This window comes from Arthrobotrys flagrans, assembly GCF_004000055.1.
Source record: "Arthrobotrys flagrans strain CBS H-5679 chromosome Unknown unitig_1, whole genome shotgun sequence".
NCBI classification, from domain to species: domain Eukaryota; kingdom Fungi; phylum Ascomycota; class Orbiliomycetes; order Orbiliales; family Orbiliaceae; genus Arthrobotrys; species Arthrobotrys flagrans.
In genome coordinates, this window is record NW_027137556.1 from 2,095,431 (window position 1) to 2,112,396 (window position 16,966).

Sequence of the window (16,966 nt, forward strand, 5' to 3'; positions counted from 1 at the left end):
CCCTCAACTTATGTACAACAACATTCAACCTCAGAATTGCCTCGACAATTTCGACAAGTCCAATACCCACTAATCACATCATTTATCGCAACGGTTGAATCGTTCTCCTGACCGTTGCTTCCTAGGGAATCTATCGACCCATCAATTCTCTAAGCTCGAGGATAATGCTTTCAATATCCTCTTGTTACGCTTCGTTACGAACTAACTTGGGCTCTCGAGCTTAGTCCTGCCCACGCGATGGCCCAGATCACTACCCTTGGCGAACACAAACCCTCTGCTCTGCCCTACTGCTTTGCCGAAAAGCTTCTACCTGACCCTCCACCTCCGAACTCCTACCAATGGACGCTATCACCTCATGTGCCCGACGAAGAACTCCTGGTCGTCAAAGATACCGTGATCTGGTCGCAGGGAGGTGTCATACAGCGAGTATATCGATACAAGGCAGAGAAACAGAATGTCCAACAGGCGTTATTCGCTTGGTTCTTCGATGACGAAAATGTCATCACAGAGAAGAAAGATGGCAAGAGGCGAAAGAAATCAAATCAGGACTCCGACCTAACGAGAAAGAAGTCAACATGGAACTCTAAGTCGAGAACATACGCTACACAGCTAGGGAGCTTTCCGAAGATGAAGAGGAAACAAAAGGATGTTGCATTCATGGATATTGACGAAGAAGATAATCCAGAGGATGATGATTCGGTATTCGAGGAATCTGGGGATAGAGCGCTAATCGTCTTGCTTAAGAACGAAGCATTTATCTACTTCCTTACTGGAACGAGTTACGTCGTTCACCTGCCGTGTGATGTTCAATACGCTCTTGCAGCCCCTAATGGGGTTATGCTCCAAGGAAAATACAGCTTACCGGATGTACCGAGGCTGTTTATCCTTAAAGATCCCCTCTCGGATCTTGGGATGGTGCTTGACCAAGAAGGGGGTAGCGCGATGGATCCTGGGGAGGAAATTCTCTTTACGGAAAGAATACAACAGAAGGGTGCTGGTATGCACTCGAAGGTTGCGGCAGAAGTTATTGTTGCGGTTACTCGGAATATACATCGCGGCCATATTACGATATGGCAAGCAAAATACATCCCGCAAGGCCAAATCGGAGCTGCCGGTAAACGAACACCATCTCTAGGAGGAACACTCTCCAGGAGAAGATCTTCTTTCGGTGCCGGGACTGGAGCCGCGACACCTGCTGTACCAAACCCGAGCATGATAAGCCCTGAACAAAGCCTAAGGTTAGATTTCGACAAAGAGAAGACCTCAAACCGGAGGGTGAGCTCGCTTGTGGCTCGTGCGGATCTCGGGGGCTCTGTCGATAGGGTATCTTTCAGCGATATGGCTAAAGCCGGCTCCACATCCTTTCGTGATGGCCCGCCAATCGACGCTCTGTTAGACGAACTTAACAGCAATATCAACCTAGAGACCCTTGGGCAAACGGAAGTCAACAGCCTTCGAAATGAGATCTTATTCACAAAAATCGAAACTATTCCGTACAGTCTCGGCCCCAACTCACTCCCGCTAACTAAACTCCCACGCATATTCACTGTTCTTGCACCCCGCATGTCAACTGCTAGTGAGAACGAAGGGCAGAGGGCAATCCTAGTCATCGTTAATAACTTTGAGTCCAGAATACTCCAGGTTATCCTACAGCTTCCTGCCCTGCTCCCCGCATATGCCGTCAGAAAACGTTCCCTTAGAAAGGTTACGTTGATCGATGTGCTACAGAAGTCAGGCAAAGATGCTGTGCAGATTTTGGATAATAATATTACAAAGTTGTTGATTCTCAAGGAAGATGGTCAAATAGAAATCGGAGCTCCTTGGTGCCCTCCCTTGAATCTCCCCATTCCGCCCACCCTTGCGCGATCGAATATGCACACTCCAGGACAAATGCGAAAACAAAAACGGGATTTTGCGAGGTCTTTGTCTCTTCCATTGAAGAGGATCACGGGTTTGGCATACCCCGAAGCTCACGGGAGAGTATCACTTATCGATGAAAAAAATGTCATCCATCGGCTGTCTATACAGATATGTCCCAAAGATGAGTTCGTCAAGCAAGCTCTTGAGACAGCACGATATGTTCTTCCAGCGCAAAGAGGTGGCGAAGCGATTTCTGTTGCTTGGATGGAAATAATGCGTACCAAGTCAAGTGTCAAGAACTTCGCTTTTGCAGAACCAGGGTCGACCCTTGAAGAATGGAAGGGTTTCGTGATGACTATTATGTTGCTTGGTGTTTCGACGCTTCCACAAGTTGTCCGGAAGCCCAGGAGGCGGACAGGGCTCGCGCGAATATCAAGTGCGAGTTCTGCCACTTGGGAGGATATGCTCACCGACGACTATGATATCGGCCCCCAGGCGGATTTTCTTCGATCAACAGCATGGGAATGGGTGGCAGAAGTGGAGGAGCAAAAGGTAGAGGGGACCCGAGCTTCGCTTGGTTCCAGCGGCCTGGGCTCGGGCTCCAAATCAAAGAAAAACAACTACTTCATAGATTGCATAACCGCTGCTCGCGAGTTCCTAACAACTAAGGAGGGTAAAGGAATCGAAAAGGAGTTATTCACAAAGAGCAACGAAGCAGAGGTACGAAGGACATCTTTTGCTATGTTGATCGTAGGGCTTCATATACTCCGAGAGGAGTGGAAACTAGACCTTTCCATGGAACCTGCTGTTAGAAAGATGGGAGCGCTGCTCGTACAAATGTGCACGTGGATGGGCTGGTTTGGTTGGGTCAGTGGCTATATGGCAGACGATATCGAAATGGAGAGCTGGGAATTTGATAGCTGCAAGTGCCTCACGATCCTCTAAAATCGGCCTGCTTAAACTAACTATCCCATTTTTAGCTCGTTTCCCTGAAGTTGCAGTTAATGAGCCGCATTTCAAACAACCGTCTATCTACGACTGGCTCGTCGAGTGCTTCCAGGATCAATCTCGAGCTGTGCAAATCCCATTCATGACATTGCACGACATCGTCGTCCCCAAATCCAACGAGCTCCAGAATACCGGTAACTACTGTGCACACATAACGCCGAAAACACGATTGATAACGGAACTTTACTCCCAAGTACGAATTTCGGGAAGAAACTTCGAGAACACAGTAGCACAAATGATCAAACTCGGTATCACTTGGGGTTTCTTAGAAAAGCTGCCAGAGGGAGTTGCTGTACCGTTCATCGAGGCCATTACTCGAGTCCAAGAAAGTCCTCCAACTTCATGGGGAGAGTTTGCTCTTGAGCTTGTATCTCGCAAAGATTTGAAGCTTGTCCTGAGCGGTAAAGGAAAAAATCAAGCCACAAGATGGACAAATGTGAGTAACGCAAACACCTTAAGTTTGGAATCCTATCTAATATCTGGTGTAGGCTCCCCTCCACGAGGGTCTGCGAGATGCACACACCATTTGCTCAACTACACTTGAGCCGGAAAGTCTTGGCGCCTTCGATGGTAGTGCGGAGATGGACCGTACTAATATTACAAAACTTATCTGGCCAGACGACCGTCGTTGGAATGAAGCAGTGAAGCTTTTGCAATCATCCAGGCCATGCGCAGTCAAATTCATTCCCGACCAAAACATGACGGAGCAAGAGCAAATTGAACGACAGCAATCCCTCGCCCAGTTTACCGCAATGCGAACCTTGGCGGTCCCCTCCGGACGAGGTCTCCTCTACTACAGTGCCCGGATCCCTCTCCTTACTGAAAAGTTTCCGACACCAGGTTTTAATCTAACTAGCATCATGAAACCTGGTGGATTTACTGTTAGCGCCGAGAAAGTGAACTACACAGAAGAAAAGGTCTGCTGGGCATTTTTTCATGCCGGCGTTGCGGCGGGCCTCAGTATTTCGAAAGAAGCGCATGATATCGACACCTCATGGATCGTTTTCAACAAGCCTACCGAACTTAGTAACCGTCATGCTGGCTTTCTCCTAGCACTAGGATTGAACGGTCACCTTAAGTCGATCGCCAAATGGGATGCATTCAATTATCTTACACCGAAGCATACAATGACCTGCATTGGGCTGTTGCTAGGCCTGGCTGCATCGTATCTTGGTACTATGGATAATATGATTACCAAGCTGCTATCAGTGCATGTGGTCCGGCTTTTACCCCACGGCTCCGCAGATCTCAATCTCTCGCCGTTAACGCAAACTGCGGGTATCATGGGGGTCGGACTTCTGTATTACAACACTCAACACCGAAGAATGAGTGAAATGCTTCTCTCGGAAATCGAAGAAGTCGAAAACTTAGACCCGTCCGCACCACCAGATAATCTCCGAGACGAGGGCTATAGGCTCTCGGCCGGGTTTGCCCTTGGTTTCATTAATTTAGGGAAAGGGCACGACCTCAAATCCCTGGAAGATCTCAACATTGTCACTCGGCTGCTAGGCATCGCGGTTGGAAGCAAAAATATCGAGATGATACATTCACTCGATAAGTCAACAGCTTCAGCCACGATTGCTCTTGCGCTAATCTATATGAAGACAAATGACGAAGCCTTGGCAAAGAAGATTGATGTCCCTGAAACGACAGCATTGATGGACTACGTCCGCCCCGATATTTTCCTCCTCAGAACTCTCGCGAAGCATTTAATCATGTGGGATAACATAGAGCCCTCCCTGGAATGGATTATCAATAACTTCCCCAGCTGCCTCAAGGCCCACTGTAAGTTAGATGCAATCAAGCATCTGGATAGCTCCCATTTGCCATTGTTTAACATTGTCGGTGGGCTTTGTTTTGCAATTGGGTTGAAGTATGCTGGTACCATGAATGAAAAGGCAAGGGATACTCTGCTATATTACCTGGACCAGTTTACTAGGCTGTGCCTCCTTTCCGGTAAGATCAATCCCTTTTGACTTATCCAGGCTAAGATTACTAACAAACTGGATAGCGGTAAATTATGACCAAAAACTTTCAAGGGCAACCGCTAGGAATTGTCAAGCGGTCATTGCTCTTTCGGCTGCTACGGTTATGGCTGGATCAGGCGATATCCCTGTTCTACGTCGGCTCCGCCGAATGCATGGTAAGATCGACGGTGACATGCCTTTTGGAAGCCACCTTGCGACCCACATAGCAATCGGAGTACTCTTCTTAGCTGGGGGCACATTCACCTTTGGAACGTCGAATCTAGCCATCGGTTCGCTTCTCCTGGCCTTCTATCCACTCTACCCTAATAGTATCTTGGATAACCGTTCGCACTTGCAAGCTTTCCGTCATTTCTGGGTGTTGGCGGCAGAGCCTAGGTGTTTGGTGCCACGGGAGGTTGAGACGAATAGGCCGATTTCGATTCCGGTCGAGGTCGCGATGAAAGACGGGAGGGTAATCAAGCACAATGCGCCGTGCATCCTTCCGGATTTGGATAATGTTGCGGCTGTTAAAACGAGAAAACCTGGATGGTGGCCAGCCGTCCTCGATTTCGATAATAATCCCGAACACTTGCTAGCGTTCCAAAAAACACAAACCATATATGTTCAACCGAGGCCACCACAATTTGCCGTTAACTCGATCTATCGGGCTACTTTTACAGCACTTGAGGAGGAGTACCAAAGCACATCCCTGATAGGCTTTGAATGGGTTTTGGGACTCGATCCTTTGATATCACTGGACCAACCGGAAAAGGCGTGGTTATTACCAAATGATGTGGCTAGTCCGGTGAATGCCAATATGCGGGATACAATGGTTGATTCGAGATTATTGATGGAGAGGACGAGTTTGACGGGGGTAAATGCGGACAGACTGAGGAACGTCAAACTGCTGTTCGCGTTTGTGGATTGGCTTGGTGGAGATGGGCTGGTGTGTATGAGTAAAGGAAGTGTGGAGAGGTTAAGGGCGGCTGTTTGGACCGCGTTTTCTTGATAAGGTGTTGCTAACTCGTAGGGAATATTTGATCCAACAAGCCTTTCTATTCTCATTCTTGTTGTTTAAAGCATTTCAAAGGCGTTCCAAGAGGATTTGAATGGCGTTTTTTGTAGCTCCATAGGCGGCTCCATAGACGAATTCGGATATTCTTCCTTTAATCGTAGGCGTTATCTCGTTGGTTTGATTCTAAAGCTTTTGTCCTAAAAGGCCATATGTTTTGTGGGAATCCGTCACTGCTCTATTATTACTGGCGAAATCTATAGAGATCCAGGGTTTTGGCAGGAGGAATCATGTGTACAATCGATATTCCACTCTGAAGTACTGTTACGTTTAGTGACCTGCCCGTGTAGACCCGACGAAAGTTCGTGCTATGTACGTTCCGAACTTGAACTTGACAAGGAAGTATATATGCCAAATCCTCAAAGTCTTTAAAATATATGTGAAACTTTGTGACATTGGAACAACCCATGCTGCATCGATATTGTGGTATCAGATTTATTCCTATAGGCCTAATGACATTATTACCCAACATAAAGTCTTACGAATGAAAACATCATACAACCGAAGCCAAGGCAACTTGGGTTTAAAGAGTGCATATATCATGCATGTTTTAGAATCGAGACATTGCCTAATTCACCGGATCGAAACTCGGCGAGCCTCGTCTAAAGTGCTATAGTACTACCCTGATCGATATCAGCTGAAGTTGCGGATTGTGTTTTGGTGTGTGGCATTTTGCCGCCGGGGTCTGGTGTGTGTAACATAACGCCGCACGCATACTATTGAATCCCTATGTTGGCAAATATATGTAGAAGAGACACCCCCTGAGTTTGGTGTATGTGGTTTGATTAGGACAATTAGGAAAATTGAAACCGCTCAAAAAAATTTTCCCTTCTACATTTCGTTCTTATGCATCACGATAAAATCCCCACGGTGCTATCATTTACCGGTGGTTGTGGGAAACTCAATCTACAGTTTCACTAGATGACTGGGCTGGGGTCTTTGTTAACCACCCGCTCAATGTTGCATTTTGCTTCTTGGGGCGTTGTTTTGATGCTGAAGCTGTGTCTCGACTGAGAACCTTCCAAGAACATTAGTCGTATAGACGCGCTAACCAACCTGCTAACTACTTGAGGACTCACTAGTTTCTGTTGATCTCAGCGAACCTGTTGGTTTAGCGCCTTTGGCAAGTAAACAAGGCCCCGTAGTGCCGATTTAAAGTCGTACTTGGCTCTCATTTCGGACAAAGATATTGGATCTCGTAACTCATAGACCGAGATGATCTTGTAGGCAAAATCGTATCCATCCCAGTCTTTGTGTCTAGAGTTGAACTCTTCATTTCCAAACCCATCTTCTTCCAAAGGTAGGTCTCCCTCGTTACGGGTGCGAGCTGGGAGGATTTCGCAAACGTGCGTGATGCTTGAGTGTGGAGCCAGCACAACAGAGTGACGCCAGCGCAGTGGAATGTTACCGATAATAGAATCGAGGTCCTTAAGGCGAAGCCAAAGGTGGATGTAAAGTATCTTTTTATCTCTTATCCTAATAATGAGAGCCGATATATCCTACCGGTTATCTCGTAAACCAAATGCTACTGCGAAGCCTACCGCGGATATGGTCTCGTACCTGTACATAGAGGTTATAATTACAAAGAGGGAACCTTGTTTGTGTCGGGTATGAATTTATATAAATAAAGCTTGGCTAGTCAGTATAGCATCAAAGAATATGTACCCAGGATTTTTATTTTTATTTTTACTTCAATCCGCTCCGGACCAATGCCCATACCCATTTCCGAAGGCTGACCGCCTACGACTCTTCATTTCAAAATAGCTGCTCGGTAACCGTGTTGCAATTGTTGGTTTCCGTAACCCGACGCAAGCCGCAAGTTCGAAGTTCCCCAGATATCGCGATGCGACCGAACCCTCTCCTTCAATTACTTCAACTTCATAACTTTTAAACAGCTGTAGTTGTGATACAAAATGACCTCCCTCCGCTCGACAATAACCCACCTCCGACCCCTGAGGTCCCACCTCCAATCCCGTCTCTACTCCACAACTCCTCCCTCGGCACCCCTCATCCTCTCCCAATCGATCCCAGCGCCCCACCTCGGCTCCATCCGTGTTTTATTACTTAACCGACCGACCGCCAAAAATGCGCTGAGTTGGGACCTTCTGAGGGCTTTCCGCGAGGAAATCGATGCAATTGCAGCCGAAGCGGGCAAAGGAGAAACTAGAGCTTTGGTGATTGGGTCTAGCGAGTCTGGTGTTGGTGGTGTATTTTGTGCCGGGGCTGATTTGAAGGTATTCTTCTTCGTTTCTTTTCTTTTCTTTCTTATAGGCTTCGGGTATGTCCCGAAGCATCTCCAAAATACAACGTCTACAACACATACCGGATTAGACGCCCTCAAGGCTAACAAATAACGTATATAAAACTAGGAACGTAAAACCTTCACCCCCTCCCAAACCACCACTTTCCTCCACACCCTAAACGCAACCTTCACAACCCTCTCCAACCTCCTAATCCCCACGATCTCCTGCATCCCAACCCACGCCCACGGCGGCGGCCTCGAACTCGCCCTATCAACCGACCTCCGAATAACCCACCCGTCAGCACAACTTTCCCTCCCCGAAACCCGTCTGGGGATAATCCCAGGCGCAGGGGGAACCCGTAGGATCTCCCAAATAATCAGCAGAAGTCGTGCGTTGGATATGGTATTGACCGGAAGGAGGGTGGGAGCGGTCGAAGCGTTGAATTGGGGACTTGTGGATAGAGTCGTTGAGGACGGAGGGGATGTTAATGAAGAAGGGGTGGAGCTTGCGAAGAGGATATGCGAGGGGGGTCCGTTGGCGATTGTGGCGGCGAAGAGGGCGGTCAAAGTTGGGTTGGACGGGGGGTTGGACGTTGAAGGGTTGGCTTACGGAGGGGTTATCGAGAGTGAGGATAAGTATGAGGCGCTTAAGGCGTTTGCGGAGAAGAGGAAGCCGGAGTTCAAGGGAAGGTAGGTTGTGAAGATGCCTTTGGGGGTATAGGATTTGTACGATAGTTGGATGTAATATACATGATGACAGGGCCGGGTCGAGGCCTCTCGGGTTGATAAATGGCCTATCGGTATTTCAGAATCTTGCCCCGTTTAAGTCCATTTCGATGGATTATTCTATTCCCTTGGACTTCTGATAGAAATGGCCGGCCCGGTACCCTTCCATCTTACGAAACAATAAGCCCGTGTACTTCGGGTTTGAACCACCCCCTAACAATAGCATCAGCCACTTCCTTCGCAGTCCGGGCGGCTTCCTCCTTCCCAGAAGCCTTAGCTTCAACATAATCTACGTGGTAATCATCAGTATCGATCACATCAATCCAAATAGTGCTTGGAACTCACATTTAATCTTCGGCTCCGTCCCACTCCCTCGAATCGTAAACCTAACCCCATCCATCCCCACCGTGATCATCTGACTGCTCCTATCCACCGGCAAAACCGGTACCCCATCACTAGTAGCACTATCGTACCCTTCCGTCAAATCCCTCCAATAACTAATCTCCCTACCCCCCAAACTTTCCGGAAACTTCCTTCCACCTTCATCTCCCAACCTTCTAATCCCGTCAAACACCTGCCTCGTAACATCCGGGCTCGGAGAAACAACATATCCATTATAACTCTCAAAGTATCCATATCTTTGATATAACTCCTGAAGTTTTCCAGCTGGGGTAGTTCCCTCTGATGACCATTTCTTCAACATGGTGATGAAAACACTCAATGCAGCGATTCCGTCTTTATCGTGCACGACGTCGGAGAACATGTATCCGATGGCTTCTTCGAAGGCGTAGATTGCTTCGTGAGTACCTTTCGATGTGATTTGCCGTGCGACGTTACCGAGCCATTTGAAACCCGTGAGGGTTTCTTCGTGGTGGAAGCCGTCGAGTTGGCCCATCGCTGATAGCATTTGGGTCGATACTGCCGAGGATAGGAGGGCGACTTTGGAAGTTGGGAGGGAGGATGTTGAGATCATGTGGGAGGCGAAGAGGACGCCTAGTTGGTTACCGGTAAGGATTTGCCATTTACCGCTGCAGTTTCGATGGTTAGATGTCTCGATATCGGACAAAGGAAGGGCCGTACCGGTAAGAAACTTACTCGACCTTTTCAGCTGCGGCAAACCTATCCGCATCGGGGTCATTTGCAAGCACGATGGTAATACCGTTCTTATCCGCAGTAGCCATGGCAAGATCCAACGCTCCCTTCTCTTCAGGATTCGGGAATTTGACAGTCGGGAAATCCGGGTCAGGTCTTCCGCATATCCAGTCAGCGTACTCATTCCTCCACGGTATCCTATCGGAGAGAACCAACCTAGCCTGCTCCTCCACAACCACAAAATCCTCCTCCGTCCCCAAAATCCTCACCACCTGCCTCGCAGCCTCCAACCCAACTCCATGCATGGGCGTATACACAACCCTTACCTTCTCCTCCCCATTAACAACCATCCCATCGACCAACCCCTTCACCTTCTCAAAGTAAGCCTCCTCGACCCTTCCCTTAACCTTCTCCACCATATGCCCATACTCCTTACTTGAAACCGTGGTATCCCAAGCCCCCTCCAACGGAATCAAATTCTCCGAAATAGCAGCCGCAATCCCCGCATCAACGGGAGGAATAATCTGACACCCGTTGCCCCAATAGACTTTGTACCCATTATCTCTAGCGGGATTGTGTGACGCCGTAATCATCACCCCGGCATTCGCACCGAGGAGGTTTAGTCCGAAAGGGACCAATGGCGTATGTACCAGGTCTTCGAGGAAATAGACTTTGATACCCTTGAGGATGAATGCTGTGGCGGTCAGTTTTGCGAAGTGAGAGGAATTGTGACGGTGGTCGTGGCCGATTATCACGCTGAGTTTGGGGGAGGGGTGGTCTGTGGGACGGAGGCGAGGAGGTAGGAGGCTAGGCCTTGGGAGGCTTGGATGATTGTCAGGGGGTTCAAGTGGGCGAAGCCGGCCTGCATTGAGGAGCGGAGGCCGGCGGTGCCGAAGGCGATCCCTTGGAAGTAAAATCATGGTTAGGATTAATAGATATATGATGATAACTTGACGATAGGTTTGAGTCTGGTGTCTATCGGAATAATGGCCACAAATATGCGTTGAAAATGTGGTATTCCGGGACCCGGCATGCCAGCTGCGCGGGAAAGGAGCCTTACGGGTTCGTAGTCTTTTCTCGAGCTCATCGTAGTCCTCTTTATCCGATAGATTTTGTATTTCTCGTCTCGTAGCTTCGTCCTGCACCTATTTCTTAACTTCCAAATCCTCTACTGCCATGCAACTGATGACGTACCCGGTCGAGCTCCAACCACTCCTTCACGAGCTGCCGGATGGTCTTGTCTGAATTCTCCGACATTTTGAAATTGCGGTTGTATTATTGTTGAAGTTTAATGTAAATTTGTAGAATTGGAATTAATTCGAAGGGGAATTTCTAGGGCATCTCTTATAAAGGAGCGATTCTAGGTGTATCTGGATTCTCGGAGCCGCCCGATTCTCACCCCGTGCATCAGCTGCACAGAAAAAGAAGGTTAAAACTGGAAGGTCATTAAAAACGTGGCCGTGGAAATGCGATGCAAACGCCGATATTGAGGAGCTACTGAGGGATACAATGGCGTCGATACCGCTGGTCCACGACAGAAATCTAAAGGGAAAAAGCCAAGAAGCTTAAGGATGATGTTTGGAGTTTTTGTATTAATTACAGCCAGCTGTTCCTTCTCTTAATTCATGAGAAAGCCGGAATCTATACGATTTTATTAAACAAAAAGAAAAGAGAAACCATAAAGAAAGCTTAAGCAAAGGTGCCAGAGCCTTTGGGGAAAAAAAAAGAAGCTCGACACCATTGTGTCGTTAAAACCCCACCGACCGTATACGTACGTAGTGTTCTAATACACGGAGAGAAATAATACAAAGGATGATGGATTCCGTTTGTTCACCCGATCCAGATCTAAATTGAAGGATTTCCGGAAACGCAAAGCCTTGAAGAATTGGAAAGCAGAAGAGAATCCAGGGAACTTTTGGGGGTCCTGAACATTATCTTGAACGGAAGGGCCCTTCTTTTCATTCTGAAAATTTAAAAACGGGGATGGTGCGGTGAAGGGGAGGGAGATATAAGCACTAAAAGTTATTATCGGGGCTATATATTTGACATGAGAATTTTAGGAAGTTTAAAGGGGGAAGCAGGTGCATCGTTGATTGTTGCGGGTAAGAAAAGGACTTTAAACCAGGCTGTCCTATCAAAACTCCGGATTGAAAAGAAAGAAAAAAACTGAAAAAAAAAGAAAAAGAAAAAGAAAAAGAAAAATATAAAAAACGGACCATCGCCCGGGCAGCACGTAAGCTGCAGTCGATGCGAAAATAATAAAGGGCACAACGAAAAAAACAATGTAACGAACAATCATGGTTCACATGCAGGATTTCAACCTATCCTTAGGGGCACTGGGAAACGTTCATATCGTCCAAAATATTGCGTAGCACTCGAAACCACTACCTCGGGGTCGCGGGTGGTCCAGGTGGACCGGGTTGGCCGGGTTGTGTTTGAATGACTCTAACTTGGGGAGTCTGTGGGTAGCTGCCGTTAGGATACGCAGTTCTCTGTTGGCCGGGTTGCATCTGGCGGACTTGTTGATTGTACGCGAACTGCTGCTGCTGCTGCTGCTGGCCTGGAGTGTGGGGGTACTGTGGTGGCTGTTGCTGCGTTTGTTGCTGCTGGACGCGAAGAATCTGTTGCTGAGTCTGATGTGCTGTAAAAGTGTGCTGGTTATGGCCGGGAGTGTAGGGGGCGGCATAAGCCTGGCCTTGGCCGGATGCTGGTCGAACCTGAGGTTGCGGCTGCTGAGGGGCAAGCGAGACCCTTCTTCCGGTCTGAACCTGAGCCGGACCGGTTCCTTGGGTGATGAAGCTGGTCTGACGGATAGTGGCCTGGAACGGAGTAGAAGGGTTTGACTGTTGAACAAAGCCCGGATGGGCACCGGACGAGGACATCCTTGGGACCGTTGCCGTGGCGTTTCTGGAGAAGGGGCTATTCGTATAGCCGCCGGCGGCGTATTGCTGCGGCGTGACCGGGATAGGCGGGCCCCGTGGTTGCGTGTAAGGGGCTTGCGGAGGGTAGTACGCAGTATTTGGACCGTATGCTTGGCGGTTGATCGGGGTTTGGGGGTAGGATTGTTGACTAAAGCTACCCGTGCGATTTGTGTACTGGTTGTGCCCTTGGGGGCGATTGGACACGACACGAGCCGACGGTGAGAACATGGGCTCCCCTTGATGATAGCTGACCCTCGTTGTAGTGTACGGAGCTGCGGGTTGTGGGGGAGGCGGGGGAGGTGCTGTGGCGGTATCCGGCAGCGTCCCTGGTGCAGGGAAGGATCTAATAGGAATTTCTTCAGGGACCATCTCAAGGAGCCGGTCCAATGCCTCGTAAGCGCTGGGCTCGAGTTTGCTAACCAGCTCCGCGAGTTGGCTGAGCGTCTTTTGGTGCAATTCGGCTTCGGGACTATCCGGTTTGGAGGGAGCGTTGGGATTGCTATGCTTGACGAGGCGGCTTTGTTGCTTCAAGCGCAGCTCGGCAAGGAGATCGCTAATTTCTCTGAGGGCTTTGTCGCTCTCGGATTCGTTTTCGAACAGAGCAGGATCGATTGGAATCGGTTCGTATGTCTCGGCGAGTTCTTTGAACTCGGCTTCTTCATCCTGTTCTCCATCCCCTGGTTGCCTGCCGGCTCGGATCCTCTTCAACTCCTTCTCTCCGTGCAATGCGTACCAATACTGATTCTTGGTGTGAACGGACATGGTAGATCGGCCCTGGGCGTAGGTAGGGGCGAAGGACATGAAGGGGCCGTAGTCAAGCCAGGTTGGGGTTTCCAGGCCCTTATCTTTCTTCTCGGTCGACTTTTTATTCTGATGGCCAGCCTGCGTATTCGCAGCAATATTCGGGTAGGCATCTTTGATAGTTCGGATCGATTCATGCGGGGTATTTTCGTAGACTCTGACGATTTCAGCCTGGGGAGGAAGATCCGATTGCTGGAGCTCGTCCGATTCCTCATCGACGTCCATCTCGTCCTCGCTTCTCTTGGGGATCTTGATCTCCATTTGTTTCGATGGTAGTGTTTGGTAGTAGGTCTTGTTCCCGTTCCTGATGACAATGGCGTATTTGAAGCCAGTCGGTGGCCGGAGTTGGTCTAGGGAGGTGTCGTCCGGAACGGTCGTGCTGGTGGTCGTGTCTGGGGATTTTCGGTCATCGGGAATGTTCAGATACGGATGGTGACTTGATGTTTGGGCGAGAAGAGTCTGCGCGACCTGCTTGAACTTCTTGATTTTCCCAGATGTGTCCCCGTCCTCGTTTTTGACGTGCATATCGTCATCTCTCATCTCGTCTTCAGGCGCAATGTCAGTTCGGACGCCCAAAGCTTCCAAGGCCTCGTCGGTGACCCGATCAACATCTTGACTTATGGCGTCCAAGGATTGGTAGAAGGAATCCGACATGAGCCTTTGTCGGAGAGTCTGCAAGCCATCGGGATTAGGTGACTTGAACTTTTTGGCCTCATGAGAACTTGGTTCTGGTGATACGGGTTTGTCTAGCAAGGATAGTCCAGCATCATGACTATGAAAAGAAAGCACACAAAATCAGTAACAAGTACAGATGGATATAGGTAAGCAAACATGTAACGTACTGTACCAGCGAAGCAAGAATAGATTTCCTGATATCAGCCAGTAATTGTTGCTTCTGAGCTGGCGATATCGCGATCACATTTTGTATCTCCTTTACGGGACTGCTGTCTGCGCGTTTTCTCTTCCCTATTATTGAAGTCGTATCATGTGAAGGAATTGGAAGAGCACCGTTGGCGGAAGCTGACGATGATGATGATGATGTCGAAGGGTCTATCCGTGTATTGTTGTTATTGGCATTGGCATTGATATTATTGCCATGGGGATGGGAGGAAGAAGAAGCGGACGATGACGTTAGTTGCTTAATGGAGGCGGAAGACGAGGAAGCTGATTGGAAGGGTGAATTCGCGACAGGGACGTTGTTAGCGATGGAGGTGTTTGGGATGGCGGGGGTTATCGTGGGAGCTGATGCCGATGCCGATGCGGACGATGAAGACGGGGTATGGCCCAGTCCATTCATCATCGCTGGGGTTGGTCAGGCGCCAGAGCGCGGTCGGTTAGCTTGATCTGGGTCTGGGGATGTGGTTTTGGGATGGGTCCAAAGATTGGAACGGTAAAACAGCAGCAGCACGCAGTTACAGAGCGGTCAGGTCAGTGGTGATGGAACGGACAGAACTGGCGTGAGTGCGTGTGTTGTTGGTGATACAGCTGCAAACACTTCCCAGTAACGAACGAACCAACGACCGGTCCGAGCCAGAATAGTACGGAGAGACAGAAAACACGGGAAATTGGGACAGCGGTAGGGAAGCTTGCAGGGGTTTGATAGATCGTGATGGCTTCGGAAACGAGATGGTGACGGTGCGAATGTCCAAAAAGCGTGTGATGGAGGAAGAGAGAAGGGAAGGTAATCAAGTGAGGAAGACGCAGAGCAGCGCAGCCTGTTCAGTTCCAGTATAACCCAAATCTACCGTCGCTGAGAAGAGAACAAAAAAAAAAAAAAAAAAACAAGTGATAAAACCTAAAAGGGGACTTTTTTGGCTTCACAACTTTCTTTCCAACCCAACCGACTAAATGCACATAATACACACCACACACACCACCATTAACACCACAATCAGGATCCAAGACAGTACAGGACAAAGGACAAGATTATAGGACAAGGCAATGGGAATGGGGGAGACGCTAGGAAGATAGTAATATGAGGGAAGGGGGGGAATGAGTGAAATACAAAGCTATGACGAAGGTCACCAAAGACAAGACTAGAGCCGCTACTGCTGCTAGTGCTACCGCTACTAATGCTTTATTTTATAAAATGGTGTACTTACTTGGAGGCATCGGGGCTGTTGCTGCTGCCGTCGTAGCCATCAGGAAATCAACCTTGCCCTTCAATCTCGCGGTCGAAAAGGCCAGAGCTGTCCCAAGACGCGTCGACGGTTCCTCGGTGGCAGACACCGTGGCTGATGGTACTATTATATTGGTTATATCTGATAAAAATGGATTCCTTCCTTCAAAGGGTCTTGAATTCGGTATTGTTATTGGTGTTGAATTGGTATTGGTGGTAGTAGCGTCGTCCAAGATGGCGTCGGAGTCGTATTCGCAGGCCCTGTCTCATTCGATGGATGTGTGTCCGAACCTCCCACGCTAACAGATTCGTTTCGTTCGGATTGAGAATCTCGCACCGATAAAATTCATAAAAGAAAACCCCACTGGACTCGACTCGATTCGACCGGACGGGCGTTCGGAATAATCTTTTACCCCCCTCTTTTTGCAGTTTGAAAGGTGTTCCTCGGGAGAGAAAAAAAACCGAGATGTATCCTTTTTTTTTTTTTTCTTGTCGTCGTGTACGTGTTTCAGAGAGATAGAGAGGTCTTTGATACTATCCTTTCGCGGAGAATGCACCGTTTTTCTCGATGAGATTGATTTTTGTGTGGTGTTCTGTTCCCGCGTAACTAACAGATCTGGAGGGATCGTAACGGGCGTAATCTATAAAAGAAAGAATTCAAATGGGAACCGGTGTGAAAAACAATAATCAACGACCCGGAATTCGAAAGAACAAAAAAATTTTGGAGGAAGACAGAGGGCAGAATGAAAATAATTCTCGCAGGAGGATTAGGATCAGAATTGGAGAAACAGTTGAAATGCACGGCAAAGAAAGGAAAAGAAAAACAGCAGGAGCGGGAGGCCCTGTGAAAAAGAAAATTGCGGTCTCGACAGACCAGAACTGACGGGCCTCCCAAAAGCACGGAAAAGAAGGCTAGCGTTCTTTGTCCGGATTGCTTGAACTTCGCTCACTTTCATTTGCCCGCTAGGAAACACCCCTGCGCGCATATGATCTGGGGGACGACGAGGCCCTGTCATGAGAAGTCGGGTCCAAGTGCTCAGGGCCAAGTCCAGCTGGGAGTTGGCTTGATTGATTGATATGGAGGTTAACCATGGCGATGCAGCTGTGCGGTGCGTGATTACCGACCATGCATCATACAGAGTGCCATCCGATGCAATG

General features: G+C 48.7%; 7 protein-coding genes across 7 annotated transcripts; 3 read left to right on the plus strand and 4 right to left on the minus strand.

Moving 5' to 3' along the window:
- Nucleotides 1–237: 237 nt before the first annotated feature.
- DFL_008630 (uncharacterized protein) lies at nucleotides 238–5,844 on the plus strand (the record flags this gene model as incomplete). The annotated part of the gene is made up of 4 exons (XM_067638389.1): nucleotides 238–2,782; nucleotides 2,841–3,304; nucleotides 3,357–4,824; nucleotides 4,880–5,844. 4 exons carry the CDS (start codon nucleotides 238–240, stop codon nucleotides 5,842–5,844), a joined length of 5,442 nt encoding a protein of 1,813 aa, XP_067486281.1.
- A 1,157-nt stretch (nucleotides 5,845–7,001) lies between these two features.
- On the minus strand, nucleotides 7,002–7,661 carry DFL_008631 (uncharacterized protein; the record flags this gene model as incomplete). Its single annotated transcript, XM_067638390.1, has 3 exons — nucleotides 7,002–7,406; nucleotides 7,468–7,501; nucleotides 7,627–7,661. 3 exons carry the CDS (start codon nucleotides 7,659–7,661, stop codon nucleotides 7,002–7,004), a joined length of 474 nt encoding a protein of 157 aa, XP_067486282.1.
- A 159-nt stretch (nucleotides 7,662–7,820) lies between these two features.
- On the plus strand, nucleotides 7,821–8,843 carry DFL_008632 (uncharacterized protein; the record flags this gene model as incomplete). The annotated part of the gene is made up of 2 exons (XM_067638391.1): nucleotides 7,821–8,141; nucleotides 8,277–8,843. 2 exons carry the CDS (start codon nucleotides 7,821–7,823, stop codon nucleotides 8,841–8,843), a joined length of 888 nt encoding a protein of 295 aa, XP_067486283.1.
- A 202-nt stretch (nucleotides 8,844–9,045) lies between these two features.
- Nucleotides 9,046–10,560, minus strand: DFL_008633 (uncharacterized protein; the record flags this gene model as incomplete). The annotated part of the gene is made up of 4 exons (XM_067638392.1): nucleotides 9,046–9,164; nucleotides 9,221–9,903; nucleotides 9,971–10,123; nucleotides 10,184–10,560. 4 exons carry the CDS (start codon nucleotides 10,558–10,560, stop codon nucleotides 9,046–9,048), a joined length of 1,332 nt encoding a protein of 443 aa, XP_067486284.1.
- A 158-nt stretch (nucleotides 10,561–10,718) lies between these two features.
- On the minus strand, nucleotides 10,719–11,224 carry DFL_008634 (uncharacterized protein; the record flags this gene model as incomplete). Its single annotated transcript, XM_067638393.1, has 3 exons — nucleotides 10,719–10,870; nucleotides 11,028–11,106; nucleotides 11,162–11,224. The coding sequence occupies 3 exons, from the start codon at nucleotides 11,222–11,224 to the stop codon at nucleotides 10,719–10,721; spliced, it is 294 nt and encodes a 97-aa protein (XP_067486285.1).
- Nucleotides 11,225–12,351: 1,127 nt separating this feature from the next.
- Nucleotides 12,352–14,986, minus strand: DFL_008635 (uncharacterized protein; the record flags this gene model as incomplete). The annotated part of the gene is made up of 2 exons (XM_067638394.1): nucleotides 12,352–14,461; nucleotides 14,532–14,986. 2 exons carry the CDS (start codon nucleotides 14,984–14,986, stop codon nucleotides 12,352–12,354), a joined length of 2,565 nt encoding a protein of 854 aa, XP_067486286.1.
- Nucleotides 14,987–15,700: 714 nt separating this feature from the next.
- DFL_008636 (uncharacterized protein) lies at nucleotides 15,701–16,111 on the plus strand (the record flags this gene model as incomplete). The annotated part of the gene is made up of 1 exon (XM_067638395.1): nucleotides 15,701–16,111. One exon carries the CDS (start codon nucleotides 15,701–15,703, stop codon nucleotides 16,109–16,111), a length of 411 nt encoding a protein of 136 aa, XP_067486287.1.
- Nucleotides 16,112–16,966: the final 855 nt, after the last annotated feature.